Source organism: Pongo abelii, chromosome 5 (genome assembly GCF_028885655.2).
Source record: "Pongo abelii isolate AG06213 chromosome 5, NHGRI_mPonAbe1-v2.0_pri, whole genome shotgun sequence".
Taxonomy (NCBI): Eukaryota; Metazoa; Chordata; class Mammalia; order Primates; family Hominidae; genus Pongo; species Pongo abelii.
Window position 1 is genome coordinate 147933077 of NC_071990.2, and position 21289 is coordinate 147954365.

The window sequence follows — 21289 nt, forward strand, 5'->3', positions numbered from 1 at the left end:
CATCTGTTGTCATTTGGTAGGATTCAGCTGGCACGAGGCTCAGGCTGGCTGGTAAGAGACCATTACTAACATGGGTACTTTGAGACTCTTCCTCATATGGGTGCAAACAATGGCTCCTGGGATGTGGATGAACTCCTAAAGGACCAAGAAACAAAAGCCTACATCCTCAGGTGTTGATTCTTTTTTTTCCCCTATTGTTTACTTCCTTTAAGTGTAGGAAGATAAACTGAGGAAAATGACACATTATTACTGTAAGACTGTAAAATCCTTGTTCTTCAGGCTGCTTTTCTCTTCTACCTTCTTTTGGCTTACTTGTCCTTCAGCCATTTCACTGCTAATATAATTTCTACCAGCAAGTGAACTGTGGCAGAGAAATGACAGTTACATCTTACTCTAATTATCAGCCCGATGTACGGTTTGGAGCATGAGATGGTGAAAACCAGGGGCCAGAAGAGTGGGATCTTTAGTCATCATTACTTGTCCCCAGGATCCCAGTAACAATCCAAGTAGCCTATAGATGGCCTTTACTATAAAGACCTGGGCATACTTAGAATCCAAGTGGGAGCTGTTGGAGCTTACCTAGATAATCCTTTCTTATTTTACAAGATGAAAAATCTGGACCCAGAAATGTTTATGAGCTGTCACAGCCCAGAGAAGCCTAAAGAAACTAGGAAAATAAATGAAGTGTGGTATCCTGGATAGAATTCTGGGACAGAAAAAGGAAAAAAAAAAATGATGAAATCTGAAAAAAAATGGAGTTTAGTAAATAATAAGGAAAATAAAGGAAGTCCTACCCTGGGACCTGCCCACTGAAGGGATGCCCACTCTGGGTACCCTCAGGTTGCTAGTGTCTGCATGACTCTTCCAGCACTTCCTGTTTCCAGTGTGCTAACCTGGCTTCTCCTTTTCTTGCTGAACTTATTTGCCTGTGCCTGTCCCTGTTCCTAGTTTCAGGAAGGGCTTTCACACTGCAGAACTCTAAGGGCACCATTATCATCATGTTCTTTGTTAATGACATCCACTGGAGAGGTGCAGTCCAGGCAGTACTCCTTAGGTAAAAGTTTCTGCCTCTGGACTAGACGTCTGCAGCAGAACCTGGCAGCCTACTGCCTAGACCCATCCTCTTCCAGTCTCTCTTATGTCCCAGGTTCTGCCTGGAGACAAACTATATGACATCAGGAATGCTTTTACTTCTCTGTGCCTGTTTCCTTCTAATACTTTTCCTCTGTTAATTAAAAAAATTCAAAAATCATAAGAGGCCATCAAATGCTTCTACACATTTGGCCAACCAATAACGATCTTCTGCATGGGCACAGAACACAAACACCATGTACATTTCCTCATACGATATTTAGAAAATTACCCCTGTGATCCTCATTCATACGTATGGTTCTCCATTTTGTCCTCAGAATTTGTTACGGAAAGTTGCATTGATCAGTATGAATAAACTAAGACCAGAATGCAAATCCACTGTATTTTCTCTGTACAGGCTTCCCACCAGCTTATGTCTGGCCAGGTTTTGAACAGTTGCAGAGAAACTGTGCTTACTGTAAGGGAGTGGCTAGGTGGGGCGGAAAGCACCTGGTGGATCATTATTTGCATCTTTATATGGCCTTTGTGTTCCAGGATGCCTTATTTCCCACTAATAAATCACCATAAGCTTGAGGCCTTTGTCTTGACAACATCATTTTCTCTCAGTCCAAGAGCATTTCATGGTCTTGGTGATATATGATGAGACCTCATACTCATGTGCATTCCTGTGTAAAGAATTTATCTTTATTGGATTTTTTTCCCTTTGAAATTTAGCCAAAATTTTATGAGAAAAAATTATCCATTATGGGGGTTTTGCTTTTAAAGCAAATATGACTTTCGAGTTGCAGGGGTCTTATACGTGCTATCTGCTTTCAGTTAAGAGCAATTTAGATATCAGATTAGAAACCCTTCCCGTTGACTGACATCTTATAAATGAAATCTGCAGCCTCTTGAACTTAATTATATCTTCATGAATATTGTAAGGCTTCAAAACTTGGCTGTGGTTTTGAAACTCAGCCAGGGAGGTATTAATGGTGTTATAATTTGTATTTATGTAATGTTCTTTCTTCCAGCTGGTTCAAAGTATCTAACGCATTGTTTCAGTCTATCTACATAGACTGAAAACCTCACTGTAGCCATTTATAAATAGGGACCCTAAGGGTCAATGAAGTGACACAAATTAGTAAAGGCCACATAAAACTCTAGGAGGTTTCTTTGTGCTCTGAATGCCTCCCTAGGAAAGTTGCGTTCACTATTGAGATGTGTTTTATTTATATCACATTGTGCTAAATACACATTCAATCTCAACTTCTGCTTCAGCCATCAATCCCAGCTCGTGTTCCCCTTTTCTCTTTCTTTGCCCACCCACTTGATTTCCATCAATAACTTCTTCCTACTCCAAGTCCTAGAACATCATTTTTAATCTTTAAAGTTCAAGACACTTTCCCAGGGCCCCCAAAATGGTAATTTTTTTTTATGTGTAGGTCTATGATGAGCCCAGAAATCTCCATTTTAACAGATACATTAAAAGAGTACAAGGCTTATAATTTTTTAAATACCTCATGACATGGTTTGGCTGTGTCCTCACCCAAATTTCATCCTGAATTGTAGCTCCCATAATCCCCACGTGTCCAGGAAGAGACACCGTGGGAGGTAATTGAATCATGGGGGCAAATTTTTCCCATGTTGTTCTGGTGATAGTGAACAAGCCTCAAGAGATCTGATGGTTTTACAGAGGGCAGTTCCCCTGCACATGATCTCTTGCCTGTGTCCATGTAAGATGTGCCTTTGCTCCTCCTTCACCTTCTGCCATGATTGTAAGGCCTCCTCAGCCACGTGGAACTGTAAATCCGTTAAACCTCTTTTTCTTTTTAAATTACCCAGTCTTGGGTCTGTCTCTACAGCAGCTTAAGAATGGACTAATACACCTCACAATCAGTTTGGATGTGGAGTTAGAAAGACTGTTAGTATCTTGAGCCTGAGCATTATGGTGTAGTAGAATCTAGGCCATCTATTCTTTCTTAAATTGAGTTCTCAAGAAGCAGAGCCAGAGGCAGAGATTCCTTTGCTAATGATTTGTTGAGGCGTGGTGTCAAGAGGAGAGGAAGTAGGCTAGGACTGGGGAGTAAGTTAAGTAATGTCTCAGCTGGAGAGAAGCTGCAATCTGATTCCAGGAAATCCTCTGAAACACAGATTGACTGAGAGTTAGCAAGGGGTCCAGCCTTTTGAACTCCACTGTCCGTCATTGGTTGAGTTCTGGCATGGGGCAAAGGATGGGGGAGCAGAGTCTTCCTGATGAAGCATTTCATGTTCGTCTGAGAGCAATTCCGCACAGAAGATGGCAGCTGTGGGTTGATTTTAGCAACACTCCATCAACTGTGCTGTGAGTGTTCTAGTTGAAAAGGTGGTCTAGGCTGGTCACCAAAAGTATTGGCTACATCTCTCCACTCAACAAGAGTTACCTTTGCTCCTCCCCTTGACCTCCTGGCTTTTCCCTTTCTCCAGTATTGGCAACTCTTCTGATTTGATGCCAAGACACAGTCCCACCTTGAACCCAGTTCCAGTACCCGACTCTGTATATTTTTGTGCCTGAGTATCATAGAAGTCTTGGTAGCTTCTATGATACCACAACTAATTGAAAACTTGTTCTGAATAATGCTTTTCCTAAAGAGTGATGTCCTGCCCTGGGGCCTGCCATTGAAAGGTTGCCCACTCTGGGTACCCTCAGGTGCTGGCGTCTGCATGACTCTTCCTTTACTTCCTATTTCCAAGGTCCCAACCTGGGTTTTCCCTTTCTTGCTGAACTTATTTGCCTGTCCCTCTTCCTGGTTTCAGGAAGGGCTTCCATACCGCAGAACTCCAAGGGCACCATTATCGTATCATCATGTTTTCTGTGGATGGTGATGGTGCCCTCTGGAGATGTGCGGTACAGCAGTCCAGGCAGTACTCCTTGGGCAAGTTTCTGCCTCAGGACTACACTTCTGAAGCAGAACCTGGCAGCCCACTGCCCAGATCCAGCCTCTTCCAGTCTCTCTTATGTCCCAGGTTCTGCCTGGTGATAATCCATATGAATTCAGGAATGCTTTTACTTCTCTGTGCAATACTTTTCCACTTTTAATTTTTAAAAAATTGGAAAATCACAAGAGGCTATCAAATGCTTTTACATATTTGGCCAACTAATAATGAAATTAAATGTTTCAATCAAATCACTTGGGGGAGATATTCCTAAAATGTTCTTTGGACAGAGTAAACAAAGGAACTAACCTATATATGGAAAGTAAGGGATAGGGTATTAAGCCAGCTTCCTAGTCTCTGGGATTGCTGCCTGCACACGACTTGGCCTTCTCATGAAATTCAGGGTCTGTGTGCTGTGGCAGAAATTCAAAAAGCGCTGCTTCCAGCTTCTTCCCTGCCAGGAAATCTCTCTTCTAAAGATACAGCACAATGATGTACTTGGTGAATCAGACTCAAATTTTTTGTTTATTTACAGGAAATTAACAAAAGTGAAAAAATTATAATGACTTGAAAATACTATAATAAATGTTATCATTATAATTTTAAAATAATGAGGCCACAAACAGGAATACACAATTCCCCCAAAAGAAAATGGTTTACTTCCCCTAGTAACTAAAGAAAACAAAAAGAATAATTTTGCACTTGTCAAACTGGCATATATTTTACAAAATGATAGTATCTACTGCTGGTCAGGATGTGGTAAAATGGGCGCTCAGATATGCAGCTGATGGTAAAATACATGGTATGATTTTTCCTGGAGGGCAATTTTCCAATGTGGATCAGGAGTCTAAAGAAACATCTTAATTGAACAATTTTACTGCAAATGATTCATACCAAGGAAATGATCATGTATGCAATGCTAGAAATATTTGTGCGCAAACAGGAAAAATAAAACTTCCTATATTCCTAATCTCCAACAGGTCAAAATATTAGATAAATGCTAATATATTTTTACCACGAATTATAATGGCTCCATTTTACTGGGCTATGTCAGGTATGCCATGAATCGGCTTTTTCAATGGTGATATAATCCAAGCTCAAAGATTCCTAAGACCGGCATGGAAAAGACAGAGCAGGGTTGAAGTTACTTGCATCTAACAAGCTCAGCCCCAACAAGTGCTCTATGTGGTCTATCTTATCCTGTTTGAATTCTGAATTTGGTTTGGGGCCCAAGCCCCAGCTAATCAGAGAGTGTTAACATTGCTTTCTTTGCCTCCACAGTTCACACATCCTTCTCAGGGCCTCATGCATGTCTATGGTTTAGAGTAGGACTTGTGAGCTTATGTATGTTTAAAATAGTCACTGTGGACTGAACACCATCTAGCAGATAAGGCCATCAAAGAAATGATAGTCCACTGAGCCTGTCTATGCTAAAAGTCTATAGGGGGTCCCTTTGACTTATTGCTTCAAATCTAAAGCCCTCTGATTTGTTAAAGTTCAATAAATATCTGTTATTATTCTCTGGCTTCCTGCAGTGGAATGTTATGGTGGTACAAGTTATAGAAGCCCAGAGTAGCTCTTTATTAACCAAGTTCATAAAGGCTTGGATCTGCCCTGCCCCCTCCACACTCAGTATCTCCTCTCTGTTTGCACCACTATCAATACTAATGCTACTTAGCAGCCCCTTCCTCCTTCTTCTCTTCTCTACTCTGTGTCTTATTCTTGCTTAATAGCCATCTTATGCCCAGCCTCCTCCATAAATCTTCCCTGGGATGCCACAGTGACTGCAGCCTTTCTTAAATCCTTGTCGTTATAGTTGGACCCACAAAGTTTGACTGTATTATATACAAACAGCACAGAGTTAGACATACGAAACATACTCCATGAACAGCTAAGTAGGCAATTTTCCAAATGGAAATGCAATCACTGTGGTATTAAATTCTTGTTCTCTTGAATAACTTCAAAGAATGAATCGGCATTCTCATTTTAATTTTATTCTAAAAGCAAGTAAAAATTCCTATTATATCAGGTGCTGACATTTTCATCCCATCAAATTGCTGAATGGACATGAGCATTCAACAATTCCTTTCCACCCAAACTCAATTCACAACCTTAACATGGAACATAATTTTTGTTCTATGTTAAAGGGACTTGAAGAACATCTCATAGTTTCAGATTAAAATAATAATCTGAACTTTTCCCTTTCATTTTTTCCATTTATACACAGCTTATTTTATTTCCACAGACATTAAGAGCTCTGAATTTGACTAATATACTAAATAGACATCTCATTTATATTACAGCTTTTATTCAATAATCTTGAGTGATAGCTTATAGTCATCATATCAGGTTTTCTTTTGAATATTCTTAAATGTATTGTAGTCACCATCAATAATAATCATGCTTCAGTTAGATCATCATCCTATTGCTGAGTTGTCAGTCATTCACTATGAGAATAATTGAGATAATATGAAAGACAATTGTCTAAATAACTTATTACTGCATGAAAATAAGCAAAGTGTGCTGATATCACAGAGTCTACACTGACAATACAAAGAAGGTTATGCAAATTGGTGGCAGGAATAGGGGAAGTGCTGTGCTGAATTTCTGGCAGCACGCTAGCCCTCAGCTATCCTTTCCCTTAACATCATAAGCTACGTTGGGCTTCTATAACTTGTACCACCATAACATTCCACTGCAGGAAGCCAGGGACCATGGAAACCCACTAAACTGCAACATCCCTTGGCACTCAAAACAGGCTTTTCCTCCTTAATGAACACAGTCTGAAAACAATCCACCAAGGAATTTTGTATGCTGTTTCGGTTTACATTAGCAGTTGCAGACATACCTGGTGACTATGACTCAGCAGTTCTTGAGGCAAAAGGAAATCATTTCTGCCTTCACTTTAGATTCTGTGAGCTTTCAGGGGGCACTACTGAAAAATCAATGCCAGTTATGTACTTAGAGAAGCTTCTGTTAATGGTTTTCCTGTTGACCTAACCCATAGAAGAATCTGTCATATTTAATTAGTGTGGCAGTGTCATACTGATCAATCTTTTCCCTGGCTTTTCTTTCTTAACTATATCTCAGCATATACAGAATTAATACACCTATCTTGGTACTAGTGCCCATTTTTCAGCAAATTAGTCTCTGCAATGACTTTCTTGTCCCTTGTTGAAGGCCGTAGTAATCTCTGCTGCTACATTTTTGTTTTTGTTTCTAGCTGTGTAAGAAATTAGTGCAGGGCCCATACCACCCTGAATGCTCCTGATCTCGTCTGATCTCAGAAGCTAGACAGGGTCAGGCGTGGGCCATACCACCCTGAATGCTCCCGATCTCGTCTGATCTCAGAAGCTAGACAGGGTCAGGCGTGGTTAGTACTTGCATGAGAGCATGGGACCAGAGCATGGGACCAAAGCCACATTTTTTTTTTTTGTTTGTTTGTTTGTTTTTTTTGAGACGGAGTTTCACTCTGTTGCCCAAGCTGGAGTGCAGTGGCATGATATTAGCTCACTGCAACCTCCTGGGTTCAAGTGATCCTCCTGCCTCAGCCCCCCAAGCAGCTGGGACTACAGGCATGCACCACTACACCCAGCTAATTTTTGTATATTTAGTAGAGACGGGGTTTCACTATGCTGGCCAGGCTGGTCTTGAACTCCTGACCTCGTGATCTGCCTGCCTCAGCCTCCCAAAGTGCTGGGATTATAGGCGTGAGCCACTGCGCCCTGCCCCAAAGCCACATTTCTAACCTAACTCGCAGCTTAGCATGTCCTCTTATTGAGAAGGTTGCCTCTTTCTGTGTTCAGTTCAGTTGGAGGATGCTACAAAACAACAGGCCCCAAAATAGTAGGGTCCTCTGAATGCACACATTCTAGTATTTAACCCAAAGCATGTGCAAACCCACATGCATGCACACACATGGTGAGAGAGTTCTGCTTTACTACTACTGCATTTTGTACCCAGAAGCAGGACTGCCTTCAACTAACACAGGCTTTGGCGTAAATCTAGTACATCAGTCTAGACTTCTTCCTTTATGTTGAGTTAAAGGTATCCATTGCTCATTCCTTCAATCTAGCCTTGGTTATATATGACTAACTATGGTCTATTTCTCCTGTTTTCTTGGTTTTGGTTAGAAAAACCAAGTGGTTAGCAGTATGTTAAGATTTCTGTCTCCCTCCTTCTCTTTAGAATTGGCTCCTTGTTTATGCGGTTTTGAGAATCAAATACATACAGTGAGGTGGTAGAGGGACCACTCTTATTTCATCTAAATTCCGAGCTCTAGTTGAAGATGTTTTCCTTGTAATATTATAAAATAATATACTTTTGGCACAAAAATGAACATGGAATAAGTGTAGACAAATAAGCACCTGACCACATTTGTGTTTGTCTCATCTCAAAATAACTAGAAACCATCAGGGAGAATCTTGATATGTTGCCCAATTAGTATTTTGGTAGGACTGAATCCCACGATGAAGACATCATCCAAAAAGGGAATAACACATGACTTTCTAGAAAGCAAAGTTCCCCAAAGCACTAAGAAAGTTCCACAGTCAACAGCAATATTGGCCCAGAGATGCTAAACTCCATATGTTCCTCAATCCCATTTCTGATGAGTGTGTTTTGGTAAGCTTGTGCAAGGTCACTTTGTAAAGACCTAACCCCAACGGTGCAGCCAATTTTAACGAGAAGCCTTGTAGGCATGGGCGCTACTTCTCTGAGATAATTCTTTGTGGCACCTTAGAGCCTCTTTAAAGTTTGTTATCATTATTTGGGCTCTAAACTAATATTAACAACCATGACTGTATGCCTGCCTCAAGGGCCACTCATTTAATTAGAGTCTTAAGTTTACCTTTTTTGTATATTTACCCCTAGAAGAGAAGGTGCACTTGAAGCTTTTTAAGTGCATGAACAACGATTATGTTCAGAAGGAATGACCATGTAACAGTGTGGGAACTCAGACAAAACCTTAGGGAATCAGTTAATAGTTTATTGTGGCTGTGTTGGTCTGAGGGTTGTAGAATCTATAATACTGACTTTTAGTGGTGAGCTTCTTTCCAAATTAGTTTTGCCTGTTGATTTTTAACCTTCTCTATGCACTGATGAACAAAGCATCTATTTAAAGAGCTATGCAAAAATTCGGTCTCTGTATTAACATCATTCATGTGAAATAAATCACGGCAACATTACATGTGATAAAATGTTGTGGAAGGTCTCTTTATAGATTATATATTGTCTGCAATCAGGGACAAATTTTATTTTGCACACACAAATATTTGTTAATATTGTGACAAATATCACATCTTCCCATTAGCTTGCTGAGTGTAATGTTACTCCTGGACAGTAACTAAGCAAGAGACAGAAGTATCTCGTACTTAAGAGGGAGAGTTGCAGAGTCAGGCAGGCTGGGTGTTAATCTAGTGACCTCCACATCCACATCCAGCTGTGTGATCTTGGACAAGTTATTTGACCCACTAGTCTTTAGATTGTTCATCAATAAGTTGAGGTTAGTCCTATCACCCGTTTCATAAGTCCTTGTGAGATGAATAGAACGGCACATGTAAAGCACCTAATGGAGCTCCTATCACAGAGCAAACATTTAATCACATTATCACTTATTTCCTGACACTGGGTCAGATGTTAGACTAGTTCTTGGACATTTTTTAAAACTAAAGTTTGCATTTTAGAATACTGTTAAAGAAAAGTAGCAAAGATAGCACAGAGTTCTTGTATATCCCACATCTAGCTTTCCCTATTATTAATATCTTATATTGCCATGTAACATTTGTCATAGTTAATGAACCAACATTAGTGCATTATTATTAACTAAACTCTATTTTTTTCAGATTTCATCTTTTTTTTTTTCCTTTTTCTGTCCCAGAATTCTATCCAGGATATCACATTTCATTTATTTTCCTTGTTTCCTTAGGCTTCCCTGGGCTGTGACAGTCCTCAACCTTTCCTTGTTTTTGATATCTTTGACGGTTTGTAGAGGTACTGGTCAGGTATTTTATAGAATGTCCCTAAGTTTGACTTTGGCTAACTTATTTCTCATAGTTCGGTTGGGATTAGGGAGAGGAAGGCCAAAAGATAAAGCAACATTCTCAAATATATATGATCAATTTATCAGTGATGATGTTAACATTGATCACTCGTCTAAGGTCGTGTTTACCAGACTTACCATAAACTTACTTTTTATGGCTTTTTAAAAAAATGCTATGCTCTTTGAAAGCTACTCACTCAGTGTACGACCCACTTAAAGAATGGGGAGTTATGTTTCACCTTGTTGAGAACAGAGTATCTACATAAATTATTTGAAATTCTCCTGTATAGATTTGTCTCTTCTCTCTCATTTGTTTTTTACTTAATCATTTATTTATATCAGCATGGGTATTTATTTTATACTGTGGATTATAATCCACTATCATCCTTTTTATTTTGTTACTCAATTTTTTCTGTCTCTGATGGTTGGAAGTCTTTCAGTTGGCTCTTGTGTCCCTTTGACATATCTCTATTTTTTATTGTTGTTGTTTTTATTTATTGTTGTTATTATTATTATTATTATTACTACTATTTTTGAGATGGAGTCTTTCTCTGTTGCCCAGGCTGGAATGCAGTGGCACAATCTCTGCTCACTGCATCCCCTGCCTGCCTCCCGGATTCAAGCGATTTCTGGCTAATTTTTATACTTTTAGTAGAGACAGAGTTTCACCATGTTGGCCAGACTGGTCTCAAACTCCTGACCTCAAGTGATCTGCCCACCTCAGCCTCCCAAAGTGCTGGAATTACAGGTGTGAGCCACCATGCCTGGCCTCCATTGTTTTGTTTTTTGAGCACTTCTTTACTTTCTGGCACTACAAAGTGCTCTAGGCTCATCTTGTATATTTCCTTCACCTGCACTACACATGATTTTTTTTCTCCGAAAAGTCCTGATCCCTTTTATTGAAGAATTGTATTAGAAACCAAGATCTGGGCATTGGGTGTGCTTACTGCTATCGGAGTGTTGTTGATTCAGTGAAAAGAACTAGGTATATATGTATGCCAGACCACATGGAAACATGTATCTGTAATCATTTCTATATAAGTTTATCAGTTTATATACCAAACTAAATTTAAATTCATGCTGATGTTTCCAACAACCCTTTCCTTGTACCACATGGTTTATTCTAGCTTTCTCCTTTTGCTTATTTGTAACCTCCCAACCCAACAATGATAAAATGCTGGCTTCTACCACCTGTTATTCATTTATTTGTTCAGTCTTGGTATACATATGTGTAGCTATTTAAAAATTATTAACACATACCCCACAAGAGACGACTTTACTATCTATAGTGCAGTGCTTATATTTCATTCCTGAGTGTCATTTTAATAGATTTCGCTCAGACTGTGACCTCTCAAGGCGATCCTTCTTATTGTAGAATCTGTATTTGTCGTTCTTGTTTCTGTAAATATGCCCTTTACAATCTGAGCAGAGTGGCTGATATATCCAGATAGATTTGCATGAAGTCTGGACCCTGCATTTGTTTTATCAACAGATGTTACTAAGACCTCCTTGCCTGTGTGCTCTTGACAACATTAATCTTCCTAAATTCTGGGATAGATATTGACTAAAGTTTCGCTAGCCATGAGTTTTATTAGGCCCTCGGGAATTCTAAATTTGACTTTTTGCAGAGATGCTATTGGGAGACACCACACAAAAGGCAACATTAAAGAAATCCTCACAATTACAACACTGGGACAGAGTGTCATTGTTTAACTGGGCTGATAAGTCTACATAAAGTACCAACTAATAGAAGAAATGAACTTTAAACAAAAATCCACAGTATGTCTTTTTCCTTTTTTTTTCTTTTGAGACGGAGTTTCACTCTTGTTGCCCAGGCTGGATTGCAATGGCATGATCTCGGCTCACCACAGCCTCCACGTCCCAGGTTCAAGCGATTCTCCTGCCTCAGCCTCCCTAGTAGCTGGGATTACAGGCATGCCCCAATATGCCTGACACATTTTGTATTTTTAGTAGAGGCAGAGTTTCTCCTTGTTGGTCAGGCTGGTCTCAAACTCTTGACCTCAGGTGATCCACCCGCCTCGGCCTCCCAAAGTGCTGGGATTACAGGCGTAAGCCACCAAGCCCAGCCAAAATCCACAGTATATCTTATTCCCATGTGTTGCTGATACGGTAGTAAACCTTATGGCCTATATTTAAATCACAAAGTCTGTTCAGAACATGGCAGGCTTCTGTTCCTTGCTTCCATTTCATCTACTTGGCATATTAATTCTAGGAAAACAGCTGAAGGATACTCTTTAATATGTCCTAAAATAGACTTTTTAAGTGCAACATTTTGTCAAGTTATAGATATTTTGTTGCATTCATCAGGAGTCAGTCATAAAAGTGGATTTACAATGTTAATGCCATATAACATTTATGGTTTTGTTTTGTAATAAGCAAGACCTTATATTGGTTACCAGAAGATGTTACGTTAGACGCTAATAAAACAGGTCAGAAATAAGTAGAGCTTTTACAATAGCTCTTGTATTTCACTCTGTATTTTCCCTTTGTGTTATTAGCTCAGCCTAAATCACCGCAGCATGAAAATAGAGATACTCAGAAAGAACATGCCATTGCTTGGGATTCAAAGAGGACCATAATAGCATAAACTTTGAAGCTTTCTTACGTATCTAAAGGAAAGCATCCTTCCTATCACCCATAAATAAATAGAGGTGGTGCTATGAGCATAGATCTGCCTTCTTAGAGTGTGGGAGAGGCCAAGAGGAATAGGCTTGGCAAGGATTCTGACCCAGCAGGTTGTTGAGTAAGGAATTGGTTCTGATGGATTCTTACAACAGTCTAACTTCCCACACTGGCTAAAGCAGTCAGCTCTCTGTAGCATACTCTGTCTCTATGATTACCTGCCAAATGCCTACTGCAGACCTGCAAAGATTAGTTACTTCAGGGGGAGTGGTTAATTACTCCACAACACTGTTTTGAGCCAGGTCAATAATAACAGCAAAGGCACACAGCAAGCAGCCCTTGTTTTCTCTCTTAAAGAAACAAAGAGCCCCACAATTCAACTGTTACTGACTGATCCTCGGCATCACTTTAACACCCTTGTGATTGCCCTTATTTGTTTTCCAGATACACCATAATTTTTTGAAATATGAATCAGCTAAATGCAATTGTATTTTCAGAGAATCAAGATCTACCATACATTATTGTCAATTTGCAAAGAGCCTGCTGTTTATGTGTCACGCACATGATAAATTTCTGTTTTAACAATAGACTGGAATGATGCATTTAGAAAAGTGTCTGTATTGTTTGCACATGTAAAGCCCAGGTGGGGTTAAGCAATAGAAATTCAACTAATAATAACAGTGATAATAACATGTGCTTGATTAAATGATCTTTTCTTTCTTCTCTTCTATCCTACATTGGAGTTAATTTACATTTTAATAAACTGAATAGAAAATAATGGATTTGTTATATTTTTCTATGATGTGAGCAGAGATAACCTTTTAGGGAAAGAGTAAAATATAGTGCCAGAGGAAACAATTCCCAGGTCCTAGACTTGGGCACAGGCAAGGCTAGACAGTTCTGAATCTTATCTCAAATTCTCCCTGGAAGAGCATAAAGAAACTTTAGCAGCCAGGCCTCCAAGCAAAATTGAGGGCACTTTATCCCTTTGAGGTCATTATTTAAAAAATGACCTGATTAATCTTCCTTCAATAAATCTAAGACTCAGGCAATTTAAAGGAATGTGAATTTCATTTTCTTTGTTTGAGATGTTAACAATATAAAATAATTACAGCCCTTTCTATTTTGATCTGAATTGAGATTGTATCAAATTAGGTATTGAATATATAATTCTGTCAGGTAAAAATAAGCAGTGGAGAGCTACAAATGTTGAGAAATCAGAAGAATATTTTCTCCGGGGGGAGTCACGTTTACCATCGTTTCCCCGAATGCTTCCTTGCTTTATGAGGAGATAGAATAATGTGGTGTTTGTTCTTTTAATTTGAAGTTAATGCCAAGAATTTAGATTTGAAAAGGTACCACTGGACCTACATGCATAGTGATGGGGTTGCATTAATGAAATCAAACAGGCATCAACAAAGGTACTTTATTGGAGCTAAACATTCTTTCAATATTTTTCAATTCTGAACATTCAAACTGGCACAATATTACTAACAACTCAGAACAAACAAACACTAAGCTAATAATTTTTGCTAACAAATGTCCTGTTGTCTGTAATGGGACTGCTCCACTAGTTGGGTAGGGCTGCTGAGTGCATGCACAGTGCTACCTAATAGGCAGTGCCTGTATATGAATTCCTCATCTAGGGCTGCTGAGTGCATGCACAGTGCTACCTAACAGGCAGTGCCTGCATATGAATTCCTCATCTGTCCTTGCCGACTCCGTGACCTTGAATATAGGACTCCTGATGTTACTGGGCCAGCCAATGTATCTCCTTCTCAAATTTAGATCTGAATGAGAAATAGACCTAGGAATATACTTGTGAGTGTACATAGAACATTCAAAGGAATTTATAAAAAATTAGAATTAATACATACATTTAGCAAGCTTTCAGGATACAAAGTTAGTATGCAAATATCAACAGTATTCCTGTATACTAGCAACAAACAATTAAAAAATAAAAATATGCCAATTGTAGTAGTATCAGAAAAATCAAACACATAGATTCTGCACACTAAAAGATGAAAAAAATTGCTGGGATAAATTAAGAAAACTAAATAAATGAACACTTTCTTCTAGAAATGCTCCATACCATGACCTGGGCAGCAGTTACATGAATGTGTACATATGTAAAAAGTTTTTGACCTATAAAGATTTCTGCACTTCACTATATGTGATTTATACTTCAATGGAAAACAAAACTAACTGATAAACAAAAGACACACTGGATCGGGAACATGGTTTTGATATGTGCCCACAATGGAGAGCCTGTGTGCTGCTGCATTCAGGTAGCAGTTTATAGCCCTTTTTGAGCTTTCACAATAAGAACACGATTACTGTTTAGAATCAAGGCAGCTATTTTCATAACCCACTGTGAAGCAGTTAGGCAGGTATTCTTTTGAAAGTAAATAAACACAGTCAACTGCAATTATTTGGTTCCATTTAGCATATTACAAAAAGTAATGGTTCCATGATAGCCTAGTGGTCCCAAATAGTTAATGTACCACAGAAAATGATTCATAAAATCTCCTTCTCGCTAATAACTCTGAGACAAGTGTTATGAAAAGGCACTAAACCCCAGGAAACCAAAGTGTTTTCACCTTCCCACCAAGTGACAATGTTATTAGTTTATAATTCTCTATTCACTAGCCATGAAAATATAGGAGCTTTAGAGGACAGGGCAGCCTATAATAGATTTTGTTTGTTCAATAATAGATCCTTACAACATTATCTGGACAGTTGCTGTGGTAAAGGAAATGACCCTGTAAAAGCCACATGACTTTCCAACTTTATGTCACATGTCCCTACATGCTAGTTTATTAGACTTGGGGCCAGCAGGGCTGAGACTGAGGTAGTAGCTGAAGAGAGTTCTTCCTGACAGTAGGACCCCCCTGGGTGTACAGAGCCGGGGGACTGGCAGAGTAAGAGAGCATAGGTACTTACTTCAGATGGAAACAAACACACAAACTCTGTGTCTATTTTGGAAAGAGGTGTGAGCTATTACATTGCAAATATTCCCCGGAAGCATGTATCTAGCCTCCCGGCTCTCTATATGACACTGACACAATGAGCTTCTTTGTCATCATTTGCTGTTGGTAGATTGGGTGCCAGTACTTGTAGTCAGAGAGACAGCTGTGCACATCTGGAACGATCCCAGAGAGAAGTCCTAAACCAGGCTTGGCAATGGTGCCAGGGCACTGAAGGATGGCCTGTCCTCTGTCACCAGAAAAGCGTCTCCTCTGTAGATTTCTATACCTGCCCCTGCATTGCCACTAAGTGTGACAGGAAGAACAAGGAGTAAGGAGGCATTTGGATCCAGGTTATACCCCATGCTTTCCTCACCTGTAAAATAGTGAGACTAATGTTTAGTTGGCAGGATTATGGTAAGCATTATAGCTCATTTATTAAGTATTGTATATAACAAACACTCAAGAAGTGGTAGCTATTATTATTATTATTATTATTATTATTATTATTATTATTTTTGAGACGGAGTCTCATTCTGTAGCCGAGGCTGGAATGCAGTGGCGCGATCTCGGCTCACTATAAGCTCCGCCTCCCGGGTTCACGCCATTCTCCTGCTTCAGCTTTTTTTTTTTTTTTTTTTTTTTGTATTTTTAGTAGAGACTGGGTTTCACTGTGTTTGCCAGGATGGTCTCGATCTCCTGACCTCGTGATCCGCCCGCCTCGGCCTCCCAAAGTGCTGGGATTACAGGCGTGAGCCACTGCGCCCGGCCATATTAGTATTATTGTAGATATGAAGCTATTGCCTTTACTTTAAATGCTCTTTCCCAGATATTTGCCTGATTCATTCTCTATTCTTCTTCAATTATTCACTCAATGCTCCTCTTTTGAGTGAGGTCTACTCTAACCGATCGACATGATACTGTCTCAACATACCCACTTTTTCTTTCCCGTTCTCTTGTATTTTTTTCTATAACACTGATTTGATTGTAATTATTACATAATTTTCTTAGTTGTGTTAATTTTTAGAAATTTTCTATAGCCTTTTACAAGAATTTAAGTCCTGTGACATCAGGTATTCTTGTATGTTTTGTCTACATAATACCTCATTGAAAAAAGCAGTGCCAGATGTATCATAGGTATGAATAAACATTTGTCAAATCTTTAAAAAATTATATAACTGTGAAATTAGGTAAAAAATAATGACATTCTACTGACTATTCTTTGTATACACATATGTATACATCTATGTACATATGTTTATGTGTGTCTATACATACATATTTGTACGTTAATCTTACCCATAATAACCTCAGAAGATATGACACAGAAGGCACCTGACTTAAGAGAGATGACACAATTTGCCTGGTTTGCCTTGTTTACACCTGTGTTCTCAAAATAATTGTTACTAACACTAACTTTCTCTCTAAAAAATGACCCAAGTCATAAGTTATATGATCACCCTAAATGAAGATCAAAAGGAAAACACTGATCTCACAGATATCCAAGAACAGTTCCTGTCTCAGTGCTGATGAATGAAGTATCCACTAGACAACCACTGGCACTAGCTTAAGAAATTTGTACTGTGGACACCAACATAATTTTTTATCTATGTAAAATAAATCCTAAATAGTAGTTATAAAAACAAGAAGAACAAACTCAGTGTCCATAAGGCTTGTGTCTAACAGATAATTTTTCATTTGGTAAAGAACATTGTGTGTTTATTCTGATCTTTTTCTACAGTTTGATCCTGGTGTTGGCTGTAATGACTGCCACTTTGGGTGATGGTTTTAGTATTGACAGGACACTTTAAGGGGCTGCTATCTTGAAGGTTATTTTGCCACTCAATTTTTGTCTTTTTTTTTTCTTTAACTCTTGGTAATTTCTATGATTCTAGTAGCTTCAATATTTAACATTTGGGGTTCTAGGCGAGCCTATAAGGGCTTGTTTAAGAGTTATCAGGCAGATGGCACAAATTTACCTCTTTTATGGTCCTAGTAAGTTGGAGAGGGAGAGAAAGAAAACCACCAGTAAGGGCCATGGGTTCTGGGTGACAGACATAAGCTACTCTGTTTAAATGAATCTGCAATTTTTGGAAGAAGGATCTTTGCTTTCTTTCTTATGTAACTTTCTATACTTATTTTGTGCGATTTGATTTTAAAATGCCCTTCCTCTCTATCTTACTCCTCATTTCCTCTTGGAAAATTTCCTTTCAATCAAGAAAATATTGCTTTAGCAAATTACACTTTTAACAATGTCCTATCTTGCAAAGCTGGAAAATGGATTAAAATCTAATCTTCTTCCCCTTTAACCTAGCCTGGGTATTTTATATGTCACTCTCAGGGTAGATATAAGTATACCTTTATCAAACTTTTGACTACATCTAAATAGGCCTTTAAATAGAACTCTTTAAAAATGTCCATTTTCATCCCAAATTCGATATCAAAGTCAAAACTCTTTACCGTTTCTTCTAAAGACTCAAACTGTCTAACTTCCTAAATATTCCTCTGCTAGTCTTAGCCTGGGAACCTTAGTGTCCAGTGACCTATTTAGGTTGGAACAAAGAGGGCAGCTGGCAGGGAGTGTGAGGAGCCCCATGTTGTTCTCAACCCCATATGCAGCTAAATTGCTGACTTTCCCACCTTCTAGTACTTCAAACACACATCACATTGACCCCCCACTATCAGTCAAATGAGGGAGGAAAAGCTCACTGCAGAGAGAAGCAAATTTCAGGAACCAACTAAAGTCTCTAAATTATGCCAGTGATGTTTCCCAAATATATTTTTTGTTTTCCAAACCTCTTACCTTTATTTCAGCAAACCCAGTTGGTCCCAAAATTTCTCATCCATATCTAAGTCCTGAAGTCTAGACTTCCAATATGGAGCTTATATCTAACACAATACCATTCTTGCAAACCTGCTTGGCAGTAGGGGAGTTTTTGATCACCTGTGACATAGGTAGAAATGATTGCAGGGTTTTTGAAATTCACAGGTAAAATCTAAAGGCTAAAATTAATGTGTAGTATGACTCTTCCATCAAGAAACATTTTACCTGCGTTTCCAATAACTAGCAAATCTGATTTAAATATTTCTGCCCCATCAACCATATATAAGAAGAGATTCATACTGACCAGTTCTAACTCTGGATTTTTGTGGCCCTAGAAATGAAAAAAACGAATAGTGGAATCACCAAAAGAAAATACCATGGTTTAGATAATGCATAAACTGAATTGCTGTAAACTGTAGATTGTCATAAAGGAATCAAAAAATGTTTTTCCAGTACCATGATATAGGAAGATTTTTAATATAAGTTCCTGTGAACAAAGAGGGAGTAAGAGTTATTTCCATTACTCCTTCAGGATTTCTTTACAATATTCGAAAGTCCTTTATTTTCACCTCTGTGGAGTTTATTTTGTATCTCATAAAACCATTATTGAATAGAGAGAATAAAACTGAATAAACCATTTGCAGGTGGAATCCGCTAGAGCTAGCCACAAGTACAAAGCTTGCACAGGTGGGCGTGGCTTCTGCCAGTGTCATTGCTCATTCCCTTCCTCTGAGAACCCCCAAAAGCATTTGAGAATTAAACCTGGGAGCCTAGTCTTTATTACTGTGACCTTGGTAGTGATCTATTTTTATTGTTACAGGCAATGAAAGCTTAGAAGAAAACTATGTCCAGGACAGTAAGATGGGGTTTGTCATCAATGCCATCTATGCCATGGCACATGGGCTGCAGAACATGCACCATGCCCTCTGCCCTGGCCACGTGGGCCTCTGCGATGCCATGAAGCCCATCGACGGCAGCAAGCTCCTGGACTTCCTTATCAAGTCCTCATTCATCGGAGTATCTGGAGAAGAGGTGTGGTTTGATGAGAAAGGAGATGCTCCTGGAAGGTAATCTTTTCAGTAATCAATCTAAGTAACCTTGTGAGCCTTCCTGTGCCAGACAGATGGCAACTGTGGCTTCATCTGGTTCCATGGTTTCTGGGTGCCATGAGAATAGATACAACTAGGTAGCAAAAAGTCCAGGGATAATATCAGATGAAATTACCAAAGACCACACCACATTTTAAGACATTAAAATACTTCTTTTTCAACACCCAATACCCAGTATTCTACCAGTGCCACCCCCTTACTCAGCTATCCCTTGACCCTTTTTCCAGAATGCTTGGGACCTTCCTGCAAGCCCAGGAACCTAAAGAAATTACACTTGGCCAGCAGAAACCTCTCAGACCTTGCCAGCACCAAGCCAGCATCTTTCTGATTGATTGACTATATACCATTCTGGTTATGAAATATTTTGAATATTACACCTGGTTAAAGAGCTCAATATGCAAAGATAACTAAATCCTGCATATGTGTCCCTTCTCCTCAGGCTAACTTATGTTTGTGCTAACACGTCTCTTGGAGCAAGAAAGGAAACAACTTTCTTTTGGGGATTGAGTCCCTGTGGCTTACTAATCAAACAAAAAGCAGATGAAAAGTAAACCAAGGTATATACATAAAATCCTCTCCAAGCCATTTTATATACAGTCTGCTCTGCAATACTTGTTTTGATACTACCAGTTAGCTCAAGCATAATTGGTACGTAGGAAATATTGTTAGTATCAAGAATAGTTGTGTTCATTCATACACAGTTTCTTAGGAAAGGCATAATCAGAATGGCAGAAGAATTAACACCTTCAGGAGGAAGGAAAAAGGCCCTCAGCTTGGCTACCACTCAGCAAGCCCAGGGTCTTATAGGCCCTGTCACCTGTCAGTCTACAATGTCCCAGACTTAGAGCTTTTTAGAAAAGCATATGCTGTGTTCAAGTGGAACATCAAATCATTTAATCTTCATTGCTGTAGGTGGATCATTGTCTTTCTTTTACAGATAATAGAACTGAGTATCAGAGAAACTAAGGAACTCACCTAATGTCCACAGATTGCAAGCGGTGGAGGCAAGTGCTCTCACTCTGAGGCTTCTAGTCTTTTGCAACATCACGCTGCCTTTTAGCAGATCCTAAAATTAGGCAACGTGGCTGGCAATCTTCTTTTTGGTTTTTGAGAGAGTCTCACTCTGTTGCCCAGGCTGGAGTGCAGTGGCACAATCTCGGCTCACTGCAATTTCTGCCCCCTGGGTTCAAGTGATTCCCCTGCCTCAGCCTTCCAAGTAGCTGGGACTACAGGTGTGCATCACCACCCCTGGTTAATTTTTTTGTATTTTTAGTAGAGATGGGGTTTCACCGTGTTGGCCAGGCTGATCTTGAACTTCTGACCTCAAGTGATCCACCCAACTTGGCCTCCCAAAGTGCTGGGATTACAGGCGTGAGCCACTTTGCCCGGCCTGGCAACCTTCTTAATGTCATTTCAGAAGTACTGTAAGGGACTGTTTGACTCTAAGTAAGTCTCCATGTATCTCTTTATGTCAGCTTGAAGTCCTGCACTTAGGGAGTAGCTTGTGAGAGCTAACTGGATTCTCCCTGTTAAAATCTGACAGCTCTAGGAAGGATAAATGATATCAGTCATTGTCAGCAATTAAAATGATCAATTTATCAGATTTCTTCCAAGCTGCTAGTTAGGTGGGAGCAGGTTTTGACTGGAATGCAAGTGAGGTAGATGGAATGATTCAGGAACTGGGCATGTGAAAAGTTTCGAGGAAATGGTACCAGGAGCA

The 21289-nt window shown here is 39.3% G+C and overlaps 1 protein-coding gene across 3 annotated transcripts in view; it reads left to right on the top strand.

Annotated features, from left to right (window-relative positions):
* The window catches only part of GRM1 (glutamate metabotropic receptor 1), a 420592-nt gene that overhangs the window by 315706 nt on the left and 83597 nt on the right, over window positions 1–21289 (top strand). For all 3 annotated transcript variants that reach the window (XM_024248538.3, XM_024248540.3, XM_054558275.2), the window contains exon 5: window positions 19281–19527. In XM_024248538.3, coding sequence (XP_024104306.2) covers window positions 19281–19527 — 247 coding nt within the window. The remainder of the gene's footprint in view (window positions 1–19280; window positions 19528–21289) is intronic.